The sequence below is a fragment of the Hermetia illucens genome, chromosome 2 (genome assembly GCF_905115235.1).
Source record: "Hermetia illucens chromosome 2, iHerIll2.2.curated.20191125, whole genome shotgun sequence".
In the NCBI taxonomy this organism is placed as follows: Eukaryota; Metazoa; Arthropoda; class Insecta; order Diptera; family Stratiomyidae; genus Hermetia; species Hermetia illucens.
Genome location: NC_051850.1, coordinates 67,216,686 through 67,244,374, shown reverse-complemented (window position 1 = coordinate 67,244,374; position 27,689 = coordinate 67,216,686). Strand labels below are relative to the sequence as shown.

The 27,689-nt window shown below is 40.7% G+C and overlaps 1 protein-coding gene across 1 annotated transcript in view; it reads left to right on the top strand.

Annotated features, from left to right (window-relative positions):
• The first annotated feature begins 7,834 nt into the window (after positions 1–7,834).
• Positions 7,835–27,689, top strand: part of LOC119647447 (four and a half LIM domains protein 2) — a 258,080-nt gene continuing 238,225 nt past the window's right edge. Inside the window, exon 1 of the mRNA XM_038048373.1 lies at positions 7,835–8,361. Within this exon, the coding sequence (XP_037904301.1) occupies positions 8,105–8,361 (257 nt within the window). The 5' untranslated portion in view covers positions 7,835–8,104. The remainder of the gene's footprint in view (positions 8,362–27,689) is intronic.

Here is a 27,689-nt window from a genome sequence, read left to right as displayed (position 1 = left end):
TCATTCAAAGCTTATTTTCAAGGCCAATTTCAGCCCGAAGGAAAGCTTTACGGAAAAAAGTCTTCATACCATTCGATGCAGCTTGAAATGGACTACCCAGTACCAAGCTTAACTCATTTTCGACCTTAGGAACTAGACTCCTTAAATGGCTCTTGAAGTCCACACAGAACTAGTTTTCCCCCAAATGTTGAACGCTAGGTGAACATTTGGCGGATTGTGTATGATGGAAACATTAGAACTTTCAGGCTACGATTGTTATTTGGCAGTTCTCTTAATCCAACTGTGCGCTTGAAGCGTCTCAATAACGTCTGAAAATTTCAAAGTTCACGTGCACCAAACTTTAAAACAAACAAAAGTTACTCCACCATAAAATTACATAACCGAATACCTGTTGGTGGACGGTGTTTGTGATGCAACGTGGATCAGATTCCGTGGAATGGCCTGTAACCATGATCGCCTTCAAAGCGCGCTCATCGTTCATCGCCCGTTCATCCCATTCATCAAAGCGATCACGATCGTTGCTGTGTTCATCACTCACTATCACTTTTTGCCGGCCCCACCGTCAAGTTGGGGAGTTGGGGGCTTACCACTGAACTACTGCCAGTTACTGCTGCAGAAAAGTTGACGCGCAAATGTGAAACTTTGGAACGCTCACGTCGACGTCTGTTGCCCCATCAACAATTCTAATCGCCGAATGTACTTGTACTTCGTCGTCTATTATTTTCTCCATACTTGGAATGTTTTCAATGTTTATCAGTTTTGGGATGGAAACGTCCGCGGTATGAACTTTGACGTGCACTCAGTAGTTTCCGGGCTTTTGGGGCGATCGTGGAGTTTTTCGAGGTCTTTTTCGGAGTTATTCGGTGTAAAATTTAAGGTATCGGTATTTGTTTATGGTTGGTTACGAGTTCCAAAGTAGTTCTGGTGGTAAACGTACCAACCATTGTGTGCCATGGTGGTGTAGCTTTGTGTAGTGCTGTAATCGAGGTTACTTATTCCAGTTCGGCGGATTCGATGTAGTCTTTTTTGTTGGATATAGTGACTGAAAGTGAAGTTTATGTAATCTAAATGGTATAACATTCATTGCATTGTTCGGAGAATTATCTTTTTCAAATTCATTGAAATACTTGCCTATTCGTTTACGATAATGAGAACCTCGAAAACTTTAAAAATAAAACCTCTCCCCCTTTTCCATCTGGTTGTACTGTATCTGGAAGGTATTTTCTTCCAGTTTCAGCAGAGAGATACAAGTTCTCAACAAGTACCGATCTCAATGTTTATTTGGACTTCTCACGGGGAAAGCATTGACGGCCCACATTTTATTTATTGGGATTATTGCTATATCATAATGCCTAACGGGCCAATTTCTGAATTAGCTCAAATTATGTAAAAGGCAAGAGAATAATGCTCTACATATTTTGCGATTGTTGTCTTGAACATAACAACTAAACTCAAAAAGAAAAGTATCTTTATCATATCTGTGAGCGATTCGCTTGTATCTCACCGAAAATTGGACTTATTTTGTAAAATGCAGACATCAATTTCCCCTTCAGTAATGGATTCAATTTCCTTGATTTACCCTGATTTTCTATTACAATTTCAGGTTGTCCGCATTTCTTAACTTTCAACACTCCTCTTATTAACATGAATTATGTATAGCTTAGACCACTAACCGGCTCTTCTCCAAGTAAACGTTTAAAGGATATGTCCTCATTAGAAACCCAACTAGGGCTGTAATGTCCTTTTTTTGACAGACAATCAGAATTCTACGTCAAGTTACGATTACAAAGATTTTCTCTATATCGGTAAAAAATTATGGAGTCATCACACCTTTCGCTCACAATCCGTCAGCTCCTTTAATACCAACGAAGTTCGAGGTGTTCTGAAACTCAAACAAAGACCGCTTGGTTCAGTCGATTAACCTTAGGTGATATCTGGTGCTAGTGCTATACCAACTGGCTTGAGAATCAGAGAATACCATCCCACAAAATTATTTGGTATTAATTATTTTTTAATATAAAAACTGAACGTCAACCAAGTTTGACTAATAAATTTTCAAACGATAACCACACCAGTCAAAGGCATCCGAAAAATATTTTTATTTTCCGGAAGTGCTTTTCAGTGGTAAGAATTTGAAGAAAGATGGTTTGGTTCTCACAGCCTCATAAATTGTTTAAATGATGCATGCATGATGCTAACGCCTTTTGAATAATCTAGAAACCGATTGGAGTCTACTTCTAGAGTCAATACGGTGGGACTGCTTCGAGTACCATTGGGTCACTGGGAAGGAAATGAAATCTCAACTGACTTAGGAAAAGAGGGTTCAATTTCCCCCTTGCTACCAGAACAAGCAACTGGAGTGGAGCATTAGCTAATGTTGCTAACAGAGAAGTGGGAACAAGCTTTCCATAATGGCAGGTGGCAGAGCCTTAATGCTGCTTGTCCGGTTAGAACCAAACAAATACAATACAAAGTATATCCTGTTGAAAAGCAGGAAAACCTGCAGAATTATTGGGTGTATGAAGATATTTGTCCAGCTGGTGAATATATTAATATGTTCAAAAGAATGATTCTCCAAGATGATACGTGTCCACCCTGCTATGAGTAAACGGAATCCACGAAACATATGTCGTTACCTCTCCTGTGGACGCATCAGACCTGAGATTTTTAGGGCTGATGTGCTCCAACTGCAGAGGGTAGCATCACACTCACTAGCGGAAATTGTGCGATACATAAACGAATCCCTGGATATTCCGTTAGATAGGAGAATCGAGTACCCCACGTTATAAACACATACCTCTTAAAAGTAGATTCGAATGGGAATTCTTGGGTAATCAGGCCTTTGAATTGCGAAATTTCGGACTGTAAGCACAGTGTTGACGTTGCTTCTATGGACTAGGCCTATTCAGATTAAAACAGACGACCTATGGTTCAAGGAACTTCGGATAACCTGCCATTTCTGTTATCTATGTCCATCTTAACAATAATTTAGGTGCGATTTGTTTCCCAGCTCCATTTGCCTTGACTACTCAACATATTATCAATACAAGCGGTCCTGAATACGTGATTTCTTGCCCTAAAGAAACATTTGCACTGGTCCCCACATCTTACAAAAGATACAAATGTGGGAAGTATCATTGGCACCCGTGTTGTAGTGAATAGAAGAGGCCGTGATTTCTCGATTTGGTATAGGGAAGGGCAGAAATACCCATGACCACTGAATTAGATAACAATCTTATCGTGCCTCTGACTGAACAACGGTCGCACATCTCTAATAAGCTTTGTGGTTTATCCACCATTTGGCTCTCACGTTCATGCGCCGAGAATGCAAGCGCACTAAATGATAGCTCCTTTGCCTTCCTTACTTTTTCTGAAACATATCGATTCAGTCCAGACCATCCCATAAGCCAGACATCCAAAGCAAATATACACTGTTGCTACCTTCAGTAGGTCCTTTATTCTCCGTTGTCCCTCTTGGATCTTTTAGGGTAAGGCACAGCCTCTTAAGTAGGCCTTCAGTATCCGCAACAGGTAGCCACGAAAGTTGAAACCACTTTTTAATGCCTTAAACATGCCACCTCCTCTCCCCTCGCAGAATTTAAGACGTCCTTGGATTTAACGCTAACACTCGTCAGCGATGACAGCTGTGTGTTTCAGTTCTTCTGACCGCTTGGCCCACTTCCTTAATAGCACCATCTGTAGATTGATTAGTTTTGACGACATGTCTAGGTACTACTCATGATATTGGACAATCTAGGATTGATGAGTTTTTTGATTAGGTTCCCCACTTCAATACGTATTGAGAGGACGATACACTGTCGGGAAGTCAGTGTTCGTTTGTGTTTACCAGCGCGGCAATTACAACCTTCCACCGGGAGGGAAAAACCATGAATATGCTAAGTAACAAATCAGACTTAAACCTAAACATAAATTTCAATACTTCGCTCGGATACCGTCGGGTCCCGCCGCATTTCTCCTTCAAACACAAGACCGCTTCTTCCAATAATTAGGCAGTCTTCAATACGTCCCTCCAGGTCGTTAATTTGAAGTTTCTAAGTTACGAACTTATACCTGAATCTCCACTGACTTGTTTATAGCACTGATCAGCTTCTGCCAGCTGGGTGTTTTTTGCCTGCTGATAACAAGGCGATGCTCTTTTTCGGTTTTGTGGTCTTGACATCTAAGGGTTACCTCGTCTTGACCTTTTATGGAATCCGCCAAAGCTTTTAAGCGACGAGACGTCGCTAGTGACAAGACTCATCGTCAATTCTACTAATGATTCAACGTTGTATGTAAGTTCGGATTTTCTGCCTCATCTACCCTTCCTTGAGAGTTGCTGAAATTTTTTTTACACTAGTTTTATTGATTGATATGCCCCTAATGTTGCGGGGCATCGTTCATATATTAGTGATTACTGGCCATGTAATCTTCCACTATTCTACTGGTTGTACTAAGCCAGCAAAGATGCCACCGGGTCAATACGTCGGGATGTCAGTGTGCTACCTATAGTTAGGACATTACCACGACGGCTCTGGTGTTAAAATCGTCTCCTTTCCGTATCTTTTTCCTATGGTTTATTTGGAACTCAGATGGCAACATTGTCAGATATACACGAATACAGAAGGAGCAACAATTCAGGTTTCTTTTTTATAATATCTGATCGATAAGTCCATGTTTACAGGATGTGAATTATCTACTCGAAGACCTAGCCGCATTTCGAACCAGCGAAGTGAGCAATAATATCGATATATCGAGGATTTTGCAGAGAATATAGCATCCTTCAGACGAGCAAGCTCTGGCGTTATGTCCATACTCGCTCTACTTCTAACACCAAGTGCCAACTCCCAGCGGTGCACCGCTAATTCCTTGTCTGCGAGGCAGCGCAAATGACTAACTTCTTCTTGTTAGTTCTTAACCCAAGTTCGACAAGTATACTACCCGTTGGCGCCCATAGGATAGATTTAACATCTATCGCAACTACCATATATTTGGCTTGGCGTTTTTATGAATTTCTTGAAGATTTTCCGTAAAACACCTATCATTGTTCGGCTATTTGACCGTGGTTTGTCCCCTGAAAGCGCCACGTTTGGCACTGCTTCGTGTTGCGCTAATGAGATGCTTTCTCCCCAGCTCCTTCTAGTCATTCTACCAGCATGATCCAAAGAGGCTACTGATGTTGACTTATATATTTTTGATTGCTTCGAAAACTAGATATGAGCATTATATCGAACGATGCACGGTACGTTTAGACTCCCAGCTGATCTAAGCTTCAAATCCTCAAACAAACTAGTTTTTGTTAGCTGAGCACTTTTTGATCGGCTTCTCTTATTTCGCAGTCGATTTCCAGGCGAAGCCTACCTTCTTTGGGAAGTCAACTTGCTCCGCCAACTGGTTGACGGTTTTATCGATTTTCCTTTGAAGGCAAGGATTTATCATGCGGCCCCGATCTCATCCTATTTTTTGATGGCCCTTTTTTGAAGCTCGGTCTCAATGGTGTTCTTCCTTTTTGAGCATTTTTGTTATTACTTTCGTGACGCTATTCTCTTTCCCGCGGGAACAGTAAGCTTCGTCAGCTTTGTAAAATAGTGCCTAGTAAGTAGTCGCGTTTCTTGCAAAAGAGTTTATGCTAGTACCTCCCGCTTTAGCTGCGAGACGCGGCGAGCGCGAAATGTTGCTACTTCTGAAAATTCCGGTTATTGTCGGGTGTGTTGTAATTGGGACTCTTTTTCATCATCAGCGGCGCAACAACCGGTTCTGCGGCGAGGTCTACCAATTCAATATCCTTAAAAGCTGTCTGGAGTCTTGCCATAAGCCATCGCTCCATCTCAGGCAGAGTCTGCTTCGTTTTCTTTTTCTACCATAGATATTGGAGTCGGACTAGATCATCCTCATCCATAAGGGTTAGCTGACCTGTCCACCGCAACCTGTTGAGCCAGGTTTTATCCACCGCCAGGCGCCGTGGTATCGCTCATCGATTTCGTCGTTATGTAGGTTACGGAATCGTCCATCCTCATGTAGGGGTCAAAAATTCTTCGGAGGATTCTTCTCTCGAACGCGACCAAGAATTCGAAATTTTTTTTGCTAAGAACCCAAGTCTCCGAGGATACATAAGGACTGGCAAGATCATTGTCTTGTACAGTAAGAGCTTTGAAATTATGGTGAGACGATTCGAGCAAAACAGTTTTTGTAAGCTGAAATAGGCTCTGTTGGCTGCCAACAGCCATGCGCGGATATCATCGTCATAACTGTTATTGGTTCTGATTTTCGACCCTAGATAGGAGAAATTTTTAGTGGTCTCGAAGTTGTAGTCTCCTATCTTTATTGTTTTCGTTTGACCAGTGCGATTCGATGTTGTTGGTTCTTTGTTCTTTGGTGCTGACATTATCGCCAAATATTTCGTCTTGCCTTCATTAATGTGCAGCCCAAGATATCGCGCCACCTTCTCGATCTGGATAAAGGTAGACTGTACATCTCGCATCCCTTTGCCTTAGACCGTGTTTTTTGGTGGTCAATTGCAAGCGCAGTCGTTTTGAATGATCCTCGCGGGGTCATGCATAGGTTGATACAAACCTTTATAAGCGTTCGTGTTTAGTGCCCGGATTAGATGCAGTTGGTAGAGTTTGAGTCACCTTCTTTCAGAAACTGGGTAGATGGGTTTTGAGGTTAAAAACCGTTCCTGCGACACGTTACTCTGGTATAATAAAGCAACTTAAATGCAACATGTTTCTAATTGTTTACCAAATCGTAAATCTGTGTCTTGGCTGACGTTTTCGTTATCGCTTACATTAGTTAACGACTAAGTGAGCTGGTGGTTATGACGAACTGGATCAACTAGTAGACTCAAGTTAGTTCAAAGGTAAACAAGTTTGCTGCCAACCAACGACCTTGCCTTTCCGAGTTCCTTTGGACCCATGATCTGTGAAATTGTATCTTCAAATTTATGTACTGACTAAAATATGTACGTTTCGAGGGTTGAACAGGAGAGGGGACCTTTTAGGGCAGCATAACATAGTTTGATATGTAATATGTTACTTCCTTGGGAAATAATTTCATGCAAAAATTCACGTTCGAATGCTATGTAAGATTATCTCAATCCTGGACTTGTGTTGACGAAAAAAGAAATAACCTGACGATCCTTTCCACCCAGGTATTCTGAAATTTGGCTTTTCAAGATGCCTCCGAGTCGATATTGGTTTATGTCTTTTTCATCAATAAGCAAACTCATTGCAGATCAATAGATTCGTAAGACAGTATTGCTTTTCACAGAATCGTTCACGTAGCTATAGAGAGGCCAGGGATGCACATAAAGATGGGCGGATTTATGTTAACTCTCCTGTTATTCTCAAGTAAAACATCTACGTCCTCAATATACAGGTGTTAGAAGTTATATTAAAAAAATAAAGGTTCTTCTTTATCGTAAACGAAAATCGTGCAGTCGATTTTCTATGAAAGAAAAATAATCGAATTAATATCTCAACCTAGTGATTTGCAACTATTTTAAAACCGGCAGTTCATACACTTCACTTTGCTCACTATACCAGGTTCGTGTGGAGATTCATTTTGTAACGTAATCCAAGGCCATTACGCGCATAGTCATTCATATTATCAGCATATCGCGGGGTCTGGTACACCTCAGTGCAAGTGCAAAGTTACATGAAACGCCTCGAGAGGCTCGCATGCCAGTCCCATAAATCCAAGCGATTATTTGCTGTTTAAATTGGATTATAAGCCATAAAATTCGACGACATCGTCCATAATCCGATGAAGTGTATAATTGCAATATAAGTCACGTTTCTGTCGTTCCGATTGTGAGGCTTTCCAGGTACCACTCGGCATTCTGGCTAGTTATCATCCAGCAATATCCGCGGACAGGTCAGAAGAATTTCAGCTGCCATCTCGCAAGCGATGAGTGTTCTGTATCTTGTGTCAAGTGCAATCGTTAGAGGTCTGTTTTTCAACCCCCGGCAGATAACAGCTGCTGTCGACCAGCTGCCGTGTTAGTCAGAAGTGTTTGCTGTTCGCGTGATACATAGCTGATCAAATAGTGTTTTGAAAGTGAATTTTTAGTAAAAGGTTTCCCTGTGTTCAGTGTAGTCTAATCAAAATGCGTCTCATCGACGACTTCGACGAAAAGTTGTGGAATGCCCACAAAACGCACCTCCTTCGACGCGCCAACACTGACCCAGGCATCAGTGCAGACGTCCCTGACGCAGGAATCCAAGTGCACCCCGTCATGATCCGGAAGACTCCAAAATTTCCAACCAGGGAGCGTCACATGGCAATCCGCCGGAAGAAATCATCGCAATCGTCGAGCTCTTCGCTGTCGCCGCAATCCAGTATCGATTGCCAATGCACTGACGTGTAAGATTTTTTCATTTATTGCTAGAATAGTTCGTGTGCCCACTTGGTGGTACTTGGGGGATCTGCAAAGTCGAGTGTTAATTGCATTTGCTCCTTAGGCACGTGTTAGTGTTCGACATTCGTTGCTAGTCGATGGGAAGTCAGAACATTCCTGTGTTCATGATTCAAACTGGCAACGCATGACTCGCCTATGGTGGTGCTCAGGTATTTGCTTTTTTTAGTTGATTCATTAAGGTATGTATATTACTAGTAGCCTTTGATATACATATATATGAATTTTATGTACTGCTGCCTGAAAGGACCCGTCAAATATGCAAAGCCGAGCGCATTGTTGTTTCCCTTGCGGAGTTACAAATGCATTGTTGTGTACATTCCCAGCATACTTAATTTTTAGCTAAACTACCATGGAGTTGTGGGTAGCAATGAGCAATGAATTAGCAAACGAAATAACACAAGGGGATCCACAATAATTACGTTTATTTTCATTGGAATCTTTTTTGCTTTTAACATCGCACTTTGTTAGTATAATTGCCGCTTGGTTAATGTCCTCTCAGCGACAATTTTGTCTCGTTGAGTTACATCTTATTATGTTTATATCTAGCCTTAATTTATTGCATTTTCTTTACTTAAAAAACTGATAATTTGCCTAATCTTGGAAAATAATAACAATCACTGTTTTTAGCCAATGTAACGTAAAGTTCTATTTCAAGTCGTACTTAGGGTAGAGGGGTTTGTATCGCAGACTAGATGTCGGAACTTATTATCAAAGACATTAAAGTATCATACATTCCTTCCGACGACATTGTAGATCTTACATTGTAATTAACGAGAAGTTCGATGTCCACGAATACACTCAAGTCGTATTCTTTGTGAGTATCGCGTTTTGGATTTTTGCCGTGGGATGCGTTTCTGGTAGGAATGTTGCTTGCAGTAAGGTGGTGACTACTGGTCATTTTCGTTAGACCAGTCGTGGCAGCTTCACTGCATTTACCAAAACAATGATGTCTTGAAACAATAAGCAGTGATTTGCGAAGTGTTTGTCCGCACCCAGGTCAAGTTTATGTGGCGAATACCATGCAGAAGAGATGCAGCGCATCTTTTCGCTGTATCGTTATGGTTGGAGTGATATCGTCTGGGCCCGCGACTTATATCTATGCAATGAGCTAAATGCTCATTTATTTCGAACACGTTGCATTATTTTGCATGTAAGAGTTTCGCCTATGGGTTGAAATGGTCTATGGCTGTCGACATTTTCTTCCTCTCTAGTCTTTATCCAGCTCAGAAGTGGGGTCGGCTCATCTTGATTGCGCCATTATGCTCGGTCGGAAGTCTGATCTCGATAGAGTCGAGAAATCACCAGCTAATATATCAAACAATGATTGTTTCGGCCGGGTATTTGGTCGTTTTCCATCGACTTTGATAGCCAAACCAATCTTCGCAATTCAGTTCTCATCACCGTGAACAGGATGTTCAACCCCACATCGAGCGCAGATATGTTTATTTTGGATGTGATCACGACAAATTCCGCCACTGGTCTAATACAAAATCTTTGTCTCCATTACTGTGGGGCGGTATTCATTGCCTTTTATAGTCGGCGAGCACTCGGACTATAGAGAGTGACAGGGCCAACTTGTTGTGGAATACCACTTCAACCAAGTTGCGTGGATGCGATCAAATGTCTTCTCTAGATCCAGAAAGGCAATGCAGAGAGCATGATCTTTCTTTGTTTGTTGCTCATAAAAAAATATCGCGTTAAAACTTCCCCAGTTCTTGGCGCGGCTGACGATGTCGCGAATACGGTTGTCGTTAAAATATCTTCATGGTATGTAATAAAAACCGAATCGGATGATGAATCGAGTATTCTGTTGGACTGTTTTTTTTCATATTGGAGCGGTTGTGTCTTCCCATTCAGATGGTGTTCTACCCTCCTTAATAACAGCATTGAAGAAGTCATTGAGCCACAGTGTTGGCTCACAGCTTTTCGCTTCATATTGGTGGATGCAAGACATACCAAAATCCCAATCGAACTAAAGACTACCGCAATCGAGTTGAAACACAACTCTACGTTTGAGGTCTGCTTGGACAAACCCACAACCCCCATGAAACTCTCACTAGGAAGTCAACCGCTATAACCGAGCTGAAAGTACATAAACAAGAAATTTTCCTTAAGTATGTAAATTCAGGATGCCATCCCGATTCCCATGGCACCAGTATACTCCTGGTAGATTTCGTGGCCAAAGCCACTACAGATGACTACTCGGGTCTGATCGTGCTACGGAGCATTCGCCTACTGAATCACGGCCAGCAAGTCAAAAGTGAGCACAACCTTTTCCGGTACCACCACGTGGAGGTTCTTTCCGGCGACTTGGTTTTTGTTTGGCCGACAGGTTTGCTGCCTGTCTTTTTCGCGAAAACCTCAGAGCACCTACATGGGGAGTATCTCCAAATGTCGTCGATGCTTATTGAAGTAGAGGTTGAGCAAATTGCTCCATTGAAATATACTCAAAGTATTCCCGTGTGACCGGACATCTGAGTGATTAGAGCACCAGGCTGTCGTACGGAAGGTCATGGTTCAAATCTCACTGGGGGCAGTGAGTTTTGTATCATGATTTGACGTCGGATACCAGTCGACTCAGCTGTGAATGAATATCTGCGTTAAATCAGGGTAATAATCTCGGGCAAGAGCAATGCTGACCACATTGCCTCCTATATTGTACTGTAATGCTGTAGTGTACCGTTACGGTCTTGAATGAAGTACTCTAACACACTTCAAGGCCCTGATCCAATTGGAGTGTTGCGCCAACGGTTATTATTATTTCCGTCATCTGTCTGTCGCGGCTCGACGATCGGTAAACTAAGTAGCAAGTGTCACTAACACAACAGAATTGCTCGATATCCTGTGTGTGTTGGTGATGGTTCTTGACGATACAGATCTCTCTCGTTTTTTCAGATGATCCTAAAGATGTTTGCAATATGCTGCTTGCGCAATCGCGATTGGTTTCTTTGCTTGCCGTTTCCCATTCTTTGAAATTGAGACTTTGAAAGAGACTTATGATTGAAGGGTTTTTTTCATAGACTTTCATTTCGACATCGTCTTGCCATCGCTGGAGAGCCAAATATCTCAGTTGATAAACCCCTTAACAGGTTTGGTGACCCCAAGCATAGACGGCTTTCTGGATCGTGTTTTTATCACGATTCCGTTTTTCTTCAATATTCGTAATGGTCGGCCATCGCCATCTTGTGTGGATATAGTCGATTTGCATTTTACTATTTCCACTAATAAAATCGAGGAAAATCGATCAATATTGTCGCCACCCTCATTGCATATTGTAAACCGTTTCCCACAATGGCACTTGTTGGCGTTTGTCTTTTAGTCCCATGACTATTAAGATCACCCAAAATGACGATAGAGCCGTCGTCAGATACCTTACAGGTTCTTTAAGCTTCTTTCTGGTCATCGAGTAGACCTGCCTGTGGTGTTAATGCCTGGGAGGGATGAATCATGCGATCATCCTAAATACGAAGGTGAGGTGAAAAGTATCGGGTCTGATTAAGAAAACATGTTTGTTGTGGATTTTTTCACTTTGCTTTTTAACGTGATCTCCATGAAAACATACATTTTTCGCAAGGGGCTTATATGCTGTGATGTCCTTTTTATAGTGTGAATTATGAAGTTCCTCAAAATATGGATTTCCAGCATGGATAACTTACTCGTTGTCCCAATTTTCTTGAGGTGAGGAAACACTGGGGACTAAATCTAATGAATATGCTAGATGAGAGAATGATTCGGACTTCAGCTCATTGATTTTAGCGGGTGTCTTGTCATGAGCAAAACCAGAGTTTTCTTTTTGCCAACACTTCATTCTTCAATCGCGGCAATAACCTTGTTGAACTTCTGACTGAGTGTTAAAAAACGCGGAACTCATCCAAGAGAAAGCTTCTTCATGCCAAAATCTTCATGTAAAATGTTTCTCATTCCGGTTGTCTCAGCTTTCTAACTTATTTCCAATCTGCAGTTTTCTTTCATAATTTTATGGTTTTTTCTTCTATAATTTTGACAGTTATGACTTTAAGGGGGTCATCCCGTGTAAAGGGGTTTTTTGGCTTTTTTTAGAAATTTTTTGTGAAGAACTGGATGAAGATACAAATACGAATTTATCACCACAGATTTACTAATATCTTGAGCGTACATAGTAATGTTTTCAGCCCAATCGCATAATTCATTATTGCAATACAGAGCAATTTATACACTCATCTCCAAGAAAAGGTGTATTTCTGCTGCCACGCTAGGGGGCGCTGCCTGACCTGACCTTAACTGACCATTAATCTGCTATACCTAGTCCATAAACCTTAGGTTTCTTGAAGAAACATATGTACAGCCTTGGCTTCAATTCTTGTCCTTTTAGCGAAGTCATTCGAGCGTCATTCGGACCGATAAATACGAGTTTTATTACGGCGATCGACATGAACCTAGCATGTGACTTATCACATGTTTAACATTATAATTTCCGAACCCAAAACCCCCCCCCCCCCTCCCCCCCCCTTTGCCCATATATACTACACTATATCTAGATACAATTGATACCAAAAACAAAAAATCGATTCCACGGATCCGATACACGGGATGACCCCCTTAATGGGGCGTCCTGAACTTAACTTGCATCATCAGGGCTCGTGTATGACTGCCGAATTTCATTGAGAATAGCCTTTCAGTGTTGAATTCATGTTTTTTTTACTTCTACTGGTGTTTTGCCTTTCAGATAGAAGTATTTGATGATAGCCCGTTTCTAACACACACACACACGTGCTAATAGGGCAAACGACCCGAAAGTTGATAAACAATTTAGTCAGGGATAGACTTATAGAATACCAGCAAGAACCTCCTAGCGCCATTTCTTAATCAGGCCGGAAAATTTGCAACCCACTATATTGGATGCATGGACTGTAAAATAGGGTTCTTTGAGTTCCTTCATCTTTCCGTGAAGGACACCAATATTTAGCATGCAGGCACATTAGATGCGTCAGATATCCTTGTTGATTGAGCCGAGACCCGCCCTTCCGCGTTGTTTGAACTGGAGGTCCTAGCATTTCTGCGAGAGCTTTTAATTAAGGCCGTGATAATTTCTGCAACCACATTAACTGCGTTTTCTTGGACCACCGGTCGCGATCTTATCCTCTTTTAAATTTTTCAGAAACGCATTGTGCTGATTCTAGTCTACAGTTGGGTCGGTCTTCAAAGCCCGGTTGAGGAGTGTCCTTATGCGACATTATTTGATATCCGTGATTCTCCGACAACAAGAGCCGCTATCGTGATATCGGTGTCTTCTTGCATGCTCGCATAGACGGCTGAGGATCTGCAGTTCTGTTCTTATTAGATATTCTATAATAAACGAAATACAGCTTTCAGAGCACCGATAGCTAGGACTTGTTTAGCAATGACTACTTAGTAGTCCTTTTGAGTGTTAGTCGCACACCTTATCTTACTTCATTGAGAGACTTTTGCTCTCATTGGCAAATTCAGCCGTTGCATTTTCCGATGTAGAGCTACCCACTTGAAGCGAAGCTCGAAGCCTTGTGATGATGCAGTCCTTATAGGTAAAAGAAGTTTCCTGCTAAACTGTACGCATCGTTCGTTTTACTCATTCATTGCGTGGTAAATCAAAAATATGCTTTGCTTTTATAGACTCAATTAAGAAGTACGAGGCAATCATATCTTTATGTTGGTTACCTTTAAGGGATTCTTCTAAAAAAGTGAATTTATAATTTATCCTCAACAAAACCTTTGGCATACCTATCATAGAAATCGTGAGTTTTGACACATTTCAAATGGACTTGGAGCAAATTACTTTCTTAAAAAATGTTGCATGTGAAGTGGGTACAAGTTTGCTACCATGTGATCAAATAACTATATCTTGCTAACCATAACTCATATTGGAATTGGTATTTGAAACGTTTAGCAGTCTCTACCGGCTTGCCCAGAGCCACCTCTTTCATACCACAATGGCAAATGCCAACATTTTGCATGCATGTGCTATTTATTTTCTGCCGATCATGTGTTCCATTCATCATAATTGTGCACTGTCCATTACAAAACGGATTGGCTTTTGCGGTCCACTTTCATCTTTTATGTTGCTGCAAGCGATTTGTTTCTTTACCTTTATGAAGTGGAGCAGTAACCGCTTAATGAATCGCTGACCGTGCGTTCATGGCCTTTGGAGACCATTGACTGATTGATACCTTGGAGTCGAACGTTTGGAAATTTTATGTTTTGTTGGCATTTTCGATTACTTAAAAGTTACGCAAGGGTGTCGTTTAGATGCTTGAAGAGGGTTATTTTTCTTATGCATGTATCTCAACGGAGTTTATATTGACATGCCTTCAGGATACAACACTGAAAGCGTCAAACATTCAAGGATGTTTTTAATTCAAATGGACCAGGTGTTTTTCGAGCACATGTTGACGTTTAATTGACTTGATAATGAAAGGGTTCCTAAAATTCATTCATTCAGGTATAGAAAATATATTTTAACTCTTATAACTCCAGCTTTTATTTATTTGTAGGGTTTTATGGAAAAATGAAATGCTGGTACACAGGAGCACAGAAGCTTTGGACATTGTATGAGGGGCGCTTCCACTACCTAACGAAGAGAGCGTGGAATATTTTTTTGGATATGGCCATGATTGCTAAAGGAGGCCTAGGCTATGGTCATATTCATTTCAGTTGAGTTCAGAATATGTCGCTTGTCAAGAATATAAGACAGAGAAACACACACGTTCGTCTCTCTATTTCCTCTTCCTTAAAACAATAATGCTGATATTGCAGAATTTATCGGCAATTCTTTCCATCTGCAGCCAGTTCAAGTTCAACTTCCTGTTTTTTTGAATATTCGGAGGTTCAATGTTTGGAAATTTCCTGCTTTTTATTGTCATTAAAAGTGTTTAATATTTCAAGGTTAAAGTAATTATCGCATCAGTTATGGTCACTTCCGTTTTGGGGGCAGTTACTAGAATATAGTAGGCGAACCAAGGTGTGTTAGAAGTGACAGTAGAAGTTATGTCTTTATTTGCACTCAGACAATTTTTTAAAGGGGTATGAACTTTTTGCAAACTTGCTGATTTCGGATAATTTAATGGGAATACTAGAGCTCAGAAACCCTATACTCTATAGTTTATCCTCATTGATTGTACTTTCAACAAATGGGGTGTTTGTTATGGATTTTTTTAATTTCCCCAATTCCATTCTTAAGCCGGCAAATATTTGTATCAGCACTTCACTGTCTATCTGTCTGTCTGTCTGTCTGCCACATCCGATTTTTTTGGAAACAGCTAAATCTATTGTCAGGAAATTTGGTGAGAAACTGTGGTCTGTGGATCCCTTTACAGCGAGTGGTATCATTTTGCACTGGGTTTAAGGGGGGGGGGGGGCTCTTCATAAATCAAAAGAGTCTATTTTTTTTCACAGAAGGTTTCGAATTCGTCGAGGGCTCAAAATGTGTGCCCTGAAAAATGTAACAGGTCTCGTTCTCAGAACCTATCCAACTGGAAAATCTAAAAAAAATGATAATGGTGTAGCTATGTGAAATCTAGGCTTTCATATACATCCCATTCCGATAACTGCTAAAAGTTAATCCTAATATAATAATTACCATACTTTAAAAAATTTTCCAAAACCCGCCTTAAGTTCATCTCGGAGGCACAAATTTGGTATAACTATAGTGCACGATTTTGTAGAATTTGAAAAAAAAAACCGGGAATTTCTCGCACCATAAGACATGTATAAGTATAAAGGTAACTCAGATATACGTCGGAGTTTGAAAATATATATACCATGGACTATTTGCAACTTCCGGTGTTCGGACTTGTTTTCTTTCTTTTCTTTTCTTTTCTTTTCTTTTTTTCTCCAAGTAAGATTGCAGATTAGTCTACATTGACGTTTTGTTTGTCTTCATTTACTTTCTAGAATGTTCATTTTCTCAATCTTGGCTACCTGTAAGACTTAGAATGCGAAGTTAACCTTGCTTTGTTCTTTGTTATTTGGAATGAAATCTCCTCTCTCATTGTCGCAATTTGAAGGTCCCTGTGGATATTTTCGTTTTTCATATGCTGCGGTGATCAGCCACAGTATCCTAGACTGGGCTCTCTGTAGCAACTCGATGTTAGAGGTGCACTCTGGACCCCACAGCTAAATTCCGTAAGTCCATATTGGCATTATGACGGTTTTGTAGATCAGGCATTTGTAGTCGAGTCCCGGGGTAGAGTTTTTATTTAGAAGCCAATACATATTTTTGACGTGAATAACGTCTTTAAAATTACTTCTATAGGGACGCAATCCAAAAAAAAAAATGATAACAAATTCGTGTTGTAGCTATATATCTATCATCCCCACCCAAAATTCAATTATACCACTGGATAGCTAATGAACCAAAGAATTCATTAAAGTTTCTATATAAAAACATATTATACATTACAGTCCTACAAGGATCTTACCTGTAAGGCGCTGTCTCTGTCACCCACACGTCATCCACGCGCCAAAAGATCTTTGTACGATTGTAAATAATATTTTTTTATATAGAAACTTTACCCTTTACGAGACGTTATTCACGTACAACAAACGGCCGTGTCCATAACACAGCCACACCCCCTTTTTTGTTCGCAGCTTCATTTGCCTTGCCTGAATATTTTTTCCACGTTAGTCATCTATCCAGGTGCAAACCGAGGTACTTTGCATCATTCTGTTGAGGGATTGATACAACATTGTTTTGGGCCCTGGCGCAGTTCTGCCGGTTCAGGGTGAAAGTGACATGCCAGCACTTTCCGTTTCGCTCACACGGATTTTCCATTCTATAAACCACTTTTCAATTCGCCTTAGGTGGATTTGTTTTTTGATGCAACCTGAGGGTTGGTATAAATACCTAAATAGCAGTATCATCTGCAAATGCTTCAAAAGTTATCAGGTTATGATCAGTTGAGGGATGGAGGCTTGGATGTTGTACTCGTGAGAAATAAAGCTTTTGTATTACACCCTAAATGAGTAATTTTCGAACACCCTTGAAAGGCTGGCTAGCAGACTTATAGGGCTGTGTAATGTAACCTGCGTTTGGTCCTTCCCACGTTTAGGGATCATTGTAACTTCTAAAACCTTCCAAGCCTTGGGGAAATAGACGAGATGTAGAATTGAATATGAGAGTCATTGCGATATCTGGAAATTTCTTCAACCGTTTTCCTATGATTCGCTAATATCCTAGATTTTTCTTTAGGTGCACTTGCTCTCTAAAGACTTGAGCAATTTGTTTGGCTCTAAATGAGAAACTTCCCTTCGGCGTAATCATTTCAGCAGGGCTTCTTGTATTTCACCACTGGTTTACAAGGGAATGTTGATTTGCAGATGAGTGCTTATTCAACCAGTTCGTTGATTTGATTGTTTATTTCCTACTTGCATCGCTTCTTATAGGATTTTGGCTCGCAAATATTATAATGACAGGCGGATAGTCTGAAAACGGATGATAGTACGACTCGCTCGTTATCAACTCTCGCCTCACACTTTTAGTAACGCAAAAGTCAATTCGTCGAACTACTGTCCAATAAGTGGGCTGTCCAGATGAGACGATGTCAACTCTAGGGTCTCGGGCTAGCACGTTCTATAATTATCTTTCCTTGGGAGTGATCTATCTGGATGCCCAATCAGTGTGCTTAGCATTCAAATCTTCAGCGGAAAGACATCTGTTTCCCAGTGTGTTAAAAAAATTCTTCGAATCTCTGAGAAGTCAGTTTTAATTTTGGAGGGCAATAGATCGCGGTAATAGTTATCTCGCTGGCACACTCCAGTAAGCGGATTAAAATTGCTTGAAAGCAGTATTTGAAGTAATCTGCTGAATATAATGCTTAATGCGGGATCTAAAAAGAATTCTGGTACCGCCATGTGCTTTTCCTTCCGGATGCTTAGTATCGTAGAAGCAATATCCATCAATTTGGAAATTGTTTTTTTGCGTGAGATGCGTTTTTGATATGAGCATTTCTTTTTCAAACAGGAAGTGTCGTATTTCCAGTTCATGCTGGTTGATGACGTTTGCTGGCGGGAGTGGTAATAGTTTCGGCGTTTTGAATTCTTTTTTTCGGTTGTGATTTTTACTTGATTTCAGCATAGGCTGGCAATCTCTGTACTTAGCCGTGTGTGGTCCACCACAATTGCTACAGTCTTTAGTATTAGTTTCTTGTTTATTTTTCTTACAATTAACTGTTGCATGCAGATCTCCACAAATGACGCAAACACTGAGTGGATTGCAGTATGTTTTTGTGTGACTAAATTCTTGACAATTCCGGCACTGCACCGGGCCAGGTCGACAATTCTTCAATAAAGCAGATAACGCAGGTTATATATTAGGTGCGTTTCGCCCTTCCTAAATTTCATTCCATTGATGAGTCGGACTACGTGGTAAGTGCTTTTGCCAAATAATCTTGTGAAATTATGCACAAGATCACTGGAGTTTTTTGCCTTCTCTTCTTCGCGCACTATTTTAATTCCCAGCGGATTTTTGAAAACGGTTTACAAACTAAAGTTGATGTATGAAGAGAAACAGTAAGAAAACAAAATCTAATTTTACAATAAGTTGTCAGAAAATGGTCAAAAGCCCGACAAAATTCTTAGTGGCAAATAAAGACATAAAAGTAACGTAATAAGAGTTTAACCTTTGGAAAAGATACTTTTAACTAAAATTATTGTTTTTCAAACTGTGATAGTTAAAACGATGTACTTAATTTAATCTATAATTTATTCTTATAGTAAGTTAATTCAATAGTTGTAATATTAACAAAAAGACAAAGAATAATAACATATTGTGTATACTGCGACTGGAGGCGAAAATAGCACTCGTTCAATATGTACACATTTACAAAAGTCTCACCAAGCCTTTATGGCAGAACTACGTACGTGAATTATCTTTGGCCATTTGTTGATTTGCATTTGTCGAACAAATGGCTGTGTGCTGGGAAGCGCAGTACATCAAATAAGTAGTATCCACACTAAATGGACCGGACTAGCGAATGTATGGAAAAGTTTATCCGTACACATCACAGGCACTAATCCACATGTAAATATCGCCAGATGTTGTGGGCTCCGCTCCGCTCCATTGAGTGTGAGTATTGCCTATTAGATATACTGTGCTGGAAAGCTCTCTGCTGAGACGGAGGGATTTATGTGTGTTATTCGAGACGACGTGATCGCGGGTGAAGAACGACCAGTGTAAAATGTGTGGTTTGGCGATAGAGACGTCTCATTTCTGGCTGCACTGTTATAGCATTGGTGCAATGCACGAACAAGCATAATGCTGTATGTAAGGTGATTCACCAAAACCTTGCATGCAAGAATGGGTTGGTCACTGGAACATGCCGGTTTTACCGATATGAGTTCTAACCGATCGCCATACACCACACAACAAGCCTAACGGGCTGTTAGTTGTCAAGACGGGTTGCTCCACGTATATTATTGATGTTGCTATCCCTCATAATAGCAACACTGAAAAAATCAGAGAAATTTGGCGTCTCAAGAAAGTGGTTGTAGATTCCGTAATATCAGTTACAGGTATTGCATCTAAATCCCTCACGGCTTCTCTTTATGTCTTAGGATTTTCATACTGTCTGGTTCAAACCATGCAGAAGGACACCATTCTGCATACGTGCTCGGACGGATTCTCTTATTAGCCTACTATCCGCCACTACCACCAGAACCCCTTTACCTTTTAAGAAGGTAGGATCATCCAAACCAAAATGCTTGGCATTTAGTGTTTGTATTAAGTAAAATCCGGCATCCGCCGGGATTGTGACAACTCGGAAATAATGAAATCTTTGCTAACGTGTTTAATCACCGCGTTGAATTGCAAACCGGCAGAATCATCATTCGGGCTGACTAGAGGTTATCATAAGGGTAGAACTATGCCAAAAACAGAAAAAGTTGGAGGATGTTGAACATACAGGTCGCTTTTTCTTTGGTGAGAGTTCGGTATGCTCAGAATCGAATTCACTCAAAATAAGCAATGGGACTAAGCGCGCACTGAGTCTCTAATTAGACGGATTTCGGTAGGTTAAAACGCGTATTCCAGCGTGCTGAAATGAATTTGAGTCTTTCGTTGACAGAAGCTTACATGCCTCTGTGCTAGCTAGACTCAGGAATGTGAGTAGAGTCCTTTAGTTCTGCATATCAGATGGTTAAGTACATGATATAATTGGAAATTGCACCAGGATGAATCTGATCTGTCAAATCTTATAGACAAGTAAATAACATTTCAAAGAATGCAATTCTTAGAGGCTTGAATTTAATTGAAACTGAAACGACGAAATTTAGGTTCCCTTTGAGTTCAACTTTCAAGTACGACCAGATAGGTTAACTCTATTTCATGTATGAAAAAAAAGAACAAGATAAGAAAGCGTATGACGGCGGAAGCAACAAGTACCTATAAAATTACCATTGCAATCGATGGTGGGTGCTATATGGTACAATTCCCCGACTACCTCCAGAGAGGCTTTTATCCGGTATTTGGATCATATAAGCCATCAACAATGAAAATTATTACGACAGCCACGACAGTAAAATTTTCCGGAACGTTCATATCAGGCCCTTCTCAGCGTACCACAATATTATTCTTAAAATTTCTTTAATTTTCGTTCAGCATGGCAAGTTCCTCCCATGATTTATAAGTTATCTGCGGAAACAAATCTTGAACGATCTTACACTGATTAAGGATTATTGAAGTAATTTTCTCAGTGGGGTTTCCAACTTCCCGCTCATTATTAAAGTTCATTGTTTATCCTTGTGGGGCTGGGTTTTTTAGAAAGCCTGGAATTGAAATTTCTCAATGTATCCTCACATTTTCCCAGTTGATCGGACTGGCACAACTCACTACAGAGCATGTTAGCTATGATCCCAGAGATGATAAGTAGACCCTGCTTATTCAGAAATTGATCTGATCTTTCTCTAATCGTATGTCTTATACCTATGTGGTTTTGTGAATCTGATATGTCATAGGCCTGACTAATATGACCTCTAAAACATAGATTCATTAGGGGGACCTCAAAGCAGAGTTTGGAGGAGGTTTTTTGATAGACGCTTGCGAGGGCTTTACCTTTTGGTGACGATACTCGTTTGTAGTCCTTATTCCATTCCATTTGGGGAGATGTTAATTGGCCTGCCACGGACCGTGCCAACTTGTCAGCCTCGTTGACTTGGTCGCTGTAATGTTCCCTCATCTCATCGTTCACTAAAGTCGTTAGGTGGTTTGCAGGTCTTTTGTTTAAAAGAGTTTTGAAGTTGTTTACTGAATTTGTAATAATTACAATCTTTTTGATATTTTCCCCAAGGATAATTATCTGTAAATAGGGCGGGGGGGGGGGCTAATTTCATTTTCATTTTTCATTTTACTTTACAAATATTTGAGGAAATTATATCAGTGTGACTAACAAATAACAATTTTCACCCGTTTTTCTGTTTCTAATAAATTATCCAAGTCCCATATTGTGGTGAAAGGAAGTAAATTTTCCGAAACATGATTTACTTTACATCCTTCAAATGATGTGCTTTGTCTCTTAGCCAACGAACTCGGTTCATTTATAAATTCGGTCGCAGGCCTCTTGACGGACTGTTAATTAAAGTAACGTAACTTGACCTGTCTGCCAGTCATATTACGACTACAAATAAATCATAGTGCTTTTATATGTTCAGCGAAATTAGCTCATTATCCGATTAACTACTGTTGGCTTTGATAGGAGTGTTTTTCCGACAGCTATTATTCTTAACTGTCAGCGTTTTAAAGTCAAAATATACCGGCTGATAGTGCTGATGCGAAATAATCCTATTTGTATTACCGACTTTTTCGAGAGTCATATGTTACTTGAAACACGCAATATAATTGATTATATTTACTTTTCAGTATGTTAAATCCGAGACATTTCAGGACATTTGACGGAAACGCAGTTCTATTTTTGTAAAATATTTCTAATAAAAATGAGCCCGGAGTTTACTGCGTGAGGAGAATATTCCGAATTCGGAACTCCCACGTAAGCAGTGAATGTCATCGTTCTATGCTGAGTTTAAGGGGGTACTCATCATTATGTAAAGGGGGCTGTGTATTTTTTTTGTAGTTTTTCCTGAATGCCCCTCTTGCAATCTGCAATTCTAGAATATGCTGACGCTTTGGAAGTGGCAATTGTGCCTCGGAACGCAGGAACTGTAAACCTGCGAATTCATGACTTGAAAATCGTCTTTTTGTTAGCACATTTTAAATAGGAAGAAACGTTTCGGAAAAATGCTTGGCGCGTATTTTCCGTCATTGCTGCCATCTCTTCTTGGATATTTTGCTTTTATTGATCCTGAGAGAAGAATTGTGGCTGCTTACTTTTGATTTAAGGTAAACTCACAAGAAAAACTCCATTAGAGTCAAAATAAGTTTTCCCTGAAAAGGTTCACAAACAATCGCTGTAGAGACGTTAACTGTGTAAAATGTAACTCAATGCTGCCAGAACTATTGCAACCAGAAAGAGTGGGATTCGCTTTAACTGACTGATGTACGCTTTCCACATTTCCTCCCTCGAGGTTGTTGGTTGTTCCGTGCGAGGTTTGCCCATTGTTCAAGCACGCGTGGCCTTGGAATACTTCGTATCATTTTACAAAATTTCACGTGTCCTTGTACCGATGCGTGTCTTCGTACCGGAATTTGAAAATAAAATAAACACGGGACATTCCGCGAACCGATCACCCAAAGATCAACACGCAAATTTGGAAATGAACTAAAAACAAGTCAAACTATTCATTCAGACTATTCACTTTAGTAGTCTTAAAATGATCTAAATTTTCACAATTTAGATAACTTTGACCTATGATAAGTTTGTTAGTAATGGCGCATTTTCCACCAAACTTTGCAGTATCATCTCCTACATGATTGATGATTCTATGATAAACTGATTGATGATTCTATGATAAACTTAAGAGGGGTTCCAAGTCAATTAAAAAAAAATATAATAAAAAATGATAGTATACTATTATTACCTCTATTGGGCAGCGTATAATGTATATAGTGTGAAGTCTCGTAATTTTTTCAGATTTTTGAGTTGGGCAGTTTCTGAAATAGGCTCGTGAAAGACTCCCCCGCCTTGCATCAAACGTCAGAACTGATGCCAGCATTGTAAAGTATTTCGTTAAGACCTTTCATTTCACATCACCACATTCAGTGAAAAAAAATTTACAGCCTCCTTTTGCATATATGGAGACCACCTTAAATTCCAAGTGGAACTATGTTACTCGTCGCATGCAAGGATGTTTACAGTTCCCACCTTTCTACCAAATTTCGTATCAATAGGTATAACCATTTCTGAGATAATAGGTGTGACAGACAGACCAATAGACACCCAGTAGGCTGATTTTAATAAGGTTTTGTTTTACACAAAACCTTAAAAAACGGCTAGACCCGGCACCTGTAGTTGTGAAAATCCGAACTCAAATGCCGCGATCGGGAGAGAAGATCCACGACATATTGCATCCTTAATAGATGCTTCTGCTGCTTGAGACGTACCATGATGTGCTTAGGGTTCCTTTCCTGCCTTGATAACCTCAGGCCATTAAATGGTGGATGCCACTAAATTAGTGTAAGTTTCACGGGTTTGGAGAGGTAGAGAGGAAGAAGGAAATCTCAAATAAAAAAAAACTAGTTTCTGTTCATTTCTGTATAATTCATGTATTGATTATACAAGAAATAATAAAATAAAATAGAAAAGAAACAAATAGAAATAATAATCTAAAAATCGTAATTGTCATGAAAGACATGAAAAATAAGGAAATGAACTAAACGAAATAAAAAAAAGAAAAAAGAAAATAAAATTAAAAAATTTAATGGAAATAATATAGAAAATAAAGAAAAACGTAGAAAAAATAATAAATATTGAACGCCTCTCACTCAGAGCTCTAGGGTTGGTTCACAAAGATCATAAATGCATACTTCAGTAACTGTAGAATGATACTACCAACAAAATGATTTATAAAATTATTTTTGGTGCTTTATGATGCTCGACATTTGGAGCAATTTCACTTGTCAGCGCAACAGAAATCTATAAAATGAATAAAAACGAATGAATTTGGGGAATGTACTAAGACCTGACGATGTCGCATCTGAACTCCGGAAAACGAAAAGCTTGGATCCAATACTGTGGCTTAGCAAGTTCAATCGGGTTGTTTAGGAAGGTGGAACTCCATTTGATTCGCGAGAAACCACCACCGTTCTAATATGGAAAAAGAAAGGTAACACATTCTTACCAACCGTATTCGCAAAATCGTAAAAATGATCTCAGTAACTTGTCCAAAAATGAAATAATCGCCTCATGTAATACGGTCTCAGATTGAATCTGAATAAAACCAAATTTTTGACGATTGATCCCCATGAATCAGGCAATATCACTGTCAGTAGCAGTGACCTGCCCAGAACTGAGCGGTTTAAATATCTCGGATCAATATTATCAGCCATTGAAGAAATGCGTTATGAAATTGCTTCACACATTAACGCAGCCTTGATTTCCACATCTGGTGTTGTTTGTAATCGACGTATAAACGAATATCTCAAATCTAAAATTTACCGCAATGTTGTCTGACAAGTCGCTTTCTATGGTTCTGGGTGCTGAACGACTATAAATGGCAATGGACGGGGTCTCGTGGTAATGGAAATGAAGACGTTGCGTTGGGCAAATGGCGTAACATGCTTCGATTACATCCGAAATGAGGATATCCGCGATCGATATAAGGTTGCACCGATCGTAGAAAAATTGCGAGGGAGGCATCTTCGGTGATATGGTCACGTAATTCGCGCTAACGAGAATTCAGTAGCCAAGATTGGTCTGAACATCGAAGTCGATGGGAGGCGACGAAAAGGCCGGCCAAAACAACACTGGTTGGTGATTTGAAATCCTCACGACCGTATCCAAATCAGGTCTTTATTAGAACAAAATGGCGCAACCGATCACGATGGGTTGACCCCGCTTGTGAACGGGACAAAAGCAAAAGAAAGAGAAGACTTTACTTTAGTATAATATTTTTCCTTTTTAAAATTCCGAACTCTAAAAGAAAAACGATGTGACTTCCACAACGGTCCCGAATCAATCCCCCGAGTCCAGCTGATCACCGGTCCACCTTTCTCATCCGTTGCAAGCCCCTAGTTGGCCCCGACCTTGAATTTAAATTCAACGTCGCTGGAACAAATGCAAAAACTGTTTTTCCGAGCTTGTATGCCTGGAGCATTTGCACCATCTCGCCGTAGCCAGAAAGAAACGTTGCTTATAATAATATACAGCATGAACCAGCCTCTATGCAAGCATAAGGTCAACGTTCATTTTGCAATATGAGGAAATTACTGTGTTCAAATTTGAAATAATTAAATAGAAATGGATTGTAGATGTTCGGGGAAAGGTACAAGATGGTAGGTTTTTGTAAATAAACTGATGCAAATGGAAATTAAATTGGCCATTTTAAAAGTTGATTTTTAAGGTTTTGTGTGAAACAAAACCTTATTAGAATCGATTCGATGTCTGTCTGTCCGTCTGTCTGTCTGTCTGTCTGTCTGTCTGTCTGTCTGTCTGTCTGTCTTTTTTTTTTTTTTTTATGGATGGAGGTGGAAATCTTAGAAAGACACTGCCGCGCCAGGTTGCAGCAGCGTGTGGGATTCTCACCCACTAAAACCACCCCCACTTTCTCCTTTTTCCTTCCCCGCGGGACCGCCGCAAAGCATTACTTCGCGGGGTGGACTGTGCTTTACGCGACCACGCCTTCCGTTCTTCGCGTCCTCCTTGCGCGCTCCGCTCTTGCCAGTTCTTCTTGTATTCGTTTGATGGCGGTGTTCACCGCACACCAGTTTTCCTCCGATTTCAACATTTCCCCGACGATGTTCTGCGGGAACATAACATGCTCCGGGTCCTCAGGTGTGCAACCACATTCAGGACACAAGGGAGAATCATCCAGCCTGAATTGGTGCAGGTACTTCCTGTAACCGCCATGTCCCGACAGGAATTGCGTCAGATGGTAGTTAATCTCACCGTGTCGTCGCTGGATCCACTCTTCAATACGGGGAATCAAAGTGTGGGTCCAGCGACCCCTCTGCGAGTCATCCCACCGTTTCTGCCACTTTTCCAGCGACTCTCGCCTTGCCGCATTTCGGCGTTCTGCATCCTTTTCAAGAGGATTCATTTTCCTTGTCTCGTACAGGCAGCGTGTCTCACTTGCCAGAATGTCTATCGGGATCATTCCCGCAATAAGACACGCTGCCTCGCCTGATATTGTTCTGAAGGCGCTGCACACCCTTAGCACCACTAAGCGGTAAGTCATATTGACTCTCCTACGATTACTCTCACACGCTAATGCTTCCTCCCAAACTGGTGCCGCGTATAATAGTGTGGAGCGAACCACTCCGGCCACAAGTAATCTGCGACTATACCTTGGACCTCCAATGTTAGGCATCATCCGCGCTAATAATACGCTGGTATTTGCCGCTTTCTCACAGGCATAGTCCAGATGTCCCCTGAAATTGATCTTAGCGTCAATCATCACCCCCAGGTATTTGATAACCGGCTTCGAAGTGATGACGTGACTACCAACGCGAATATTAATCGTATTCCTCTTCCTACGATTGGTAATCAAGACCGCCTCCGTCTTTTGTTCCGCAAGGTCAAGCTGAACCATCTCCAGCCACGCTTTTATGGCGCTAATGGTTTCGTTAGCGTACATTTCGACGTCTTCAGGTTCTTTCGCGACGACAACCACAGCTAGATCATCTGCGAAACCGATTATCGTGGCCTCCTTTGGCACGGGAAGGACAAGGACCCCATTGTACATGACGTTCCACAGGAGAGGACCCAACACTGAGCCCTGTGGTACTCCTGCGGTGACGGTGTACTGCTTGGATCCCTCATCCGTGTCGTACCAAAGTGTCCTCTCCGAAAGGTAACTGTTGAGGAGCTTAGTCAAGTAACTAGGGACACCCGTGTTAGCCAGTGAACTTTTTATCCACTCCCAGCTTGCGGAATTGAACGCATTTTTGATGTCCAATGTCACTACGGCACAGCATTTTTTAGACGACATCGCGTCTCGAGCCAGCTTCAAAACAACGTCTACGGCGTCGATCGTTGAGTGGGCTTGACGAAATCCAAATTGTCGCTCCGATAGTCCATCCTTGTATTCGATGATAGGGAGCAGTCTGTTGTAGATGACCCTTTCGAGCATCTTTCCTGCCGTGTCGATAAGGCAAATCGGTCGGTATGATGAAGGGTGTCCTGGATGTTTATTCGGCTTCGGGAGCAACACTAGT